Raw genomic sequence first — 4,422 nt, forward strand, 5'->3', positions numbered from 1 at the left:
AATAAGAGCCAAACAAAGTGAAGGTTAAAATACCCGAGTGGACCTTAACCGGAACTACGTAAGGCTTGATTCCCATGTTTGGGATACGTAGGCAACTTCATCATGAAGTCCAGCCCCCAACGCTTTCATAAGCGTCTCAGTCCATGCAATGGTTTCAATTTCGTTCCAAAGTCCAGTGGCCAACACCCTTCAAGGTGACTGTGTCCATATATGTGTTGTGACCGTCTTCGTCATCGCTGTGTCTAAGAGCTCGACCACCGCCAATGAAGACTGTCTGTGAATTGCTGCGGCACCATCCCAAACAAGGGGCAACTTTCCGTTGCCACGAGCCGCTGTGAGCCGCCTTTCAAACTAGGGGCAACTTTCCGTTGCCTCCCACCCTCCTTCAAACCAGGGGCAATTTTCCATTGCCTCCGATCCGAGGTCGCGCATCTCGAAGAGTAAGTTCCATGCTTGTTGAGCATCAGCTGTTTAAAAAAATAGTTTTTGAAAATTTTTACTGAGGTTGACTATTTTCTCGAAAACTATTTCATTTTCCAAAACCGGACCATTGTCTTGGACCTAAAAGGAAAATTTTCAGTGCTTGCTGCCTGACTTGCATGCTTTTCAAAACAAAAGTCGAACAAGTACGTTAATCCGACTCTCATTTCGATCAAAACCGTTTTAGTAGAAAGCAAAAACGGAAAAAATGGTTAAAATGATGAACTAGGGGCACAGTTGAGCCAGGCGTTCTGTCTCTCCCCCGTCATCGACGTACTTGCCAGAAGAGCACTCTGCCTGCCCGAAGAATAGCCGTGAGCTAACGGTGTCGAGCATAAACCCGCACCTTTCCATTTATCCATCAATCACCCCGGGGAGGGATGAAAAATGAGAGAATGAAGAATAGAGAGGTGTAAGTTGAGAGAAAAGCGAGGAAAAGGGTTTCGAGAGAAAATCCGAGCTTGAGAATTGAGTGATGTGAGAATCACAAATAAGAAGGGGTGGGAAACAATACCCAGATTGAACTGGCTCCTCGTGGTCCGAGGTCCCCCATCTTTGGTTACGCGTCTGTGTGTCGTGTCTCTTTCATTTGACGGTCTCGTCTTTTGTTTTTAGTCTTTCCCGAGCGTGTCTCGTTGTGTTTAGGTCGTGTACCTATATTTGAGTCCTTTCCGCTCTGTTCAGTGGTAGGCTCGATATCCCGGTTTGAAAAACCCTCATTCGATTTCAAAAATCGCTTATGCTCAGAATGCTGTGCCATTCTCTACATTGGAACGTGTTCCGACTCCAACCGGTTCCATCTTTGAGGTCCGTCCTGATTAGATTGGGCTGTCTTGTTTGAGAATTGCAGTGTGCAGAATGAACTGAATGCTGTGTTTTGGGCTGTATGCAGATCAATCCCCAACAGAGTAAGGGCTGTGTGTCTAAGAATCAGGCAGTGGGTTGCTTGGGTTGTTTCGGTTGTTAGCTGTTTAAGTTATCTGATTATTACAGTGCAAGTGTTCAATTTTCAGACAACCAATCAATTCCATTTACATTGAGGTGTAACATGATGAGATGCGATGCAATGCATGAAATGTGTAAATGTAAACACTTTTTCAGATAAAAAGTTCGTTTCGTTTCATTTCATTATCTTTTTCAAATGTACAAGCTTTGGAAACAAAACCTGCCTGTGGCAGTACAAGGTAATCTATCTACCAACCAAAAAGAAAAGTACAAGGAAAGAAAGAAAAGATAACAAAAATCTGCATCTGTGTCGATCACTCCAAGGGCCGTCAGTCCGTCCTGGCCCTCTTCCTGGACGAAGGTCCAGGAGCATCAACAGCGTCGTCATCAGAGCCCGAGCTAGAACCGTCTGCGGTCTCCTCCTCCGACGACCCTGCCTCCGCCTCTGACTCCTCGTCGTCGTCATCGTCCGGGACTGGAGCCCGCGAGCTGCTCCCGACGTGAGTACGCCCACCCCTAGTGCGGGGAAATATCCTGCCCTCCTCATCTCTCCCCCGGGCAGGGACAGAAGGTCTGGCTGGAGCACCTCCTGCCATGGGAATCTGGAAGGGAGGCTGAAAAAGCACACAAAAAGTGAAATGCATCAGTATACTGTAGACAGTTTATCAGTGCAGAATGCAGTGTATGGATACAGTGTATGAATGCCGTGAGCAGTTTGTCAGTACAGAGTTTAGTGCAGAATGCAGTGTATGCAGTGCTCAGATACAGTGAGATCAGTGTATCAGGTGTTGTGCCGTGAATCAGATTATGCGAAGCAGTGTATGAATGGTTTGAGGCCAGTGTCAGAAGGACATACCGGTATGCTGTAGACAGCCAGAAGGTCAAATGTCCGCTGGAGCATCCCCATCATCGAGGCATTCATCGCCAACGACTGACGGGTGTACTCAGGAGAAGCCTGCAAAGGTATCAGATGCATTAGTATTCTGTGGAATATCAGTAAACTGAAGTGAGATAACTGTACGAAGTGCAGTGATACATACCGGCGGAAGGTCGGGGATGTCAGTGAACTCATGACCAGCCGGTGGAGGGGCGAAGGGGATCTGATAGGTCGACCCACCCTGCCCCTGGAAAGTCAGTACAGCAGGCAGGGCAGGCCAGCCAGCTCCTCGTCCTCCCCGCGCTCCGCCCCTGCCACGGACTCGGGCCCTCCTCGAAGATCCAGCCCCTGCTCCTGCTCCGGCCCCAGCCGCCGATGCTACAGGCCTGGCCCCCTCTGCTCGACGACCGCTCAAAGGTCGCATCAGGTACGTCCGCACGTACTCCTGATAGTCGCCGGTGCCTCGGAAGCCGGCCTCCTCCCAGCCGATGGAGTAATCATCCAGCTGCTCAGGGGTCAGCCCCTCGGTCTCCCTCATCTCTGCAGGAGGGTGAGCCGGGACTATCTGCTCAGGTAACCCGCGGGTCTGGCGTAGAAAACGCTCCCCCAGGTACCAAGCCCGACAGACCGGGCCCTCTAGCAGAATCCGGAAACGCGAGGTCTCCTCAGCACCAGGGAACCGACCCCGCATCGCCGACGGCAAGGAAGCCCATGGCCGCCATGTGATCTGAAAGTAACAGACAGTTTGTTATCTACTGTTATTGAAACATGCAGTGGGAAAGCGAAGCTAAACGAACTGAAAGTAAAGCATACCTCTGTGGGGGTGATGGTGTCGAAGTATCGGCGGAAGAAGCCGAATGTCTCCCGAGGTCGCCGGGTGCATCCCCCGTCAAAGCGACTCGAGAAAGGAACAGCCGGAGGAGGCTCCGCAACTGGTACAGGTGCAAGCCTAGGGAAGTAGGCGTAAACCCACAACTGCAAAACAGATGTCAGTATGACCTTCAGATAAAGCAGGGTATACAGAATAAAGCAGAAATGGCAGAGCCGTGTGTTGTGCAGTGTATTGTGTGCAGTGTACAGTGTGAGCAGTGTACAGTCAGTGTAAAACAGAATGTATGTGTGTGCCGTGTGTACAGTATACAGTGAGTGTAACGCAGACTATAGTGTGTGCAGTGTACAGACTACGGAAAGTACGAGACAGAAAGGAAAAGTGGAGAAGAAATGTACCTCCCAAGCCCGCCAGTAACCTCCGAGCAGCTGGCCGCTGCCGCGAGAAGCCGAGCTCATATATCCGTACAAGGTGGCCAGAGCAGCGCCGCCCCAATCGAAGTGCAGAATATCTCGGACGTCCACCAGTGCACTGAGAAGGCAGAGAGGCACGGTGTTCGCCCGGTCGGCGAAGATAGTAGTCCCGAAAAGGAACATGAGGAAGCCCCGAGCATATCTCTCCACGTCCTCCTCGGTCATCTGAGTCTCCTCCCCCAATGCGGGCAGGACCCTAAACTGTGCCTCGAACCAGGAATAGCGGACGAAGCCTGGGCGAGCTAGCGGAGGGGCCTCCCCCAGTAAATGAACCTGAGCGGCGGTCCACTCATCCATCGCTATGTCGAAGGGGATCGGATCACCCCCTACCCCGATGCCTGTGAGCATCGAGAAGTCATAAGGGGTCATCGTCATATCCCCTGCGGCAGAAAAGTGGAAAGAATCGGTGGTGTCCCACCACCTCTCCGCCAGAGCAGCAAGAAGAGGTCTGCAGGTGGACAACCTAGAGAGCCCTCGGCAGAAGGTGCCGAAGCCCGCTCGGTCCACGATGCGCTGGACCGCATCAGGGAGCTCGTCATACCACTCCCGCGCACCAGTATTCCCATACCCGCGAATGGTATGGGAACCCTCCTGCAAACAGAAAACAACAATTGCAGGACAACATTCAAAATGCGATTTTGAAAAGACAGATATGGCATGTATGCAAGTTTGTCAGATTCAGGCAGATACCGGGTGCCGGTGTGCTTATAGAAAATACGTGTGCTGTGTCAGCGTGTTTGGGCGTTTCAGAACAGATGTGGCATGTGTGCAAATCGAACAGATTCAGACAAATACTGGGTACCAGTGTGTGTGCAGTA

At 51.2% G+C, this 4,422-nt stretch overlaps 1 protein-coding gene across 1 annotated transcript; it reads right to left on the reverse strand.

Moving 5' to 3' along the window:
* Window positions 1-1,573: 1,573 nt before the first annotated feature.
* On the reverse strand, window positions 1,574-3,271 carry LOC145794727 (uncharacterized). The gene is made up of 4 exons (XM_082877109.1): window positions 3,116-3,271; window positions 2,466-3,029; window positions 2,282-2,380; window positions 1,574-2,039 (listed from the first exon to the last, which is right to left on the reverse strand). Exons 2-4 carry the CDS (start codon window positions 2,991-2,993, stop codon window positions 1,755-1,757), a joined length of 912 nt encoding a protein of 303 aa, XP_082733235.1. The 5' UTR covers window positions 2,994-3,029; window positions 3,116-3,271; the 3' UTR covers window positions 1,574-1,754.
* Between the last annotated feature and the right edge of the window lie 1,151 nt (window positions 3,272-4,422).

The sequence above is a fragment of the Camellia sinensis genome, chromosome 7 (genome assembly GCF_055761805.1).
Source record: "Camellia sinensis isolate YWXY chromosome 7, ASM5576180v1, whole genome shotgun sequence".
Lineage (NCBI taxonomy): Eukaryota > Viridiplantae > Streptophyta > Magnoliopsida > Ericales > Theaceae > Camellia > Camellia sinensis.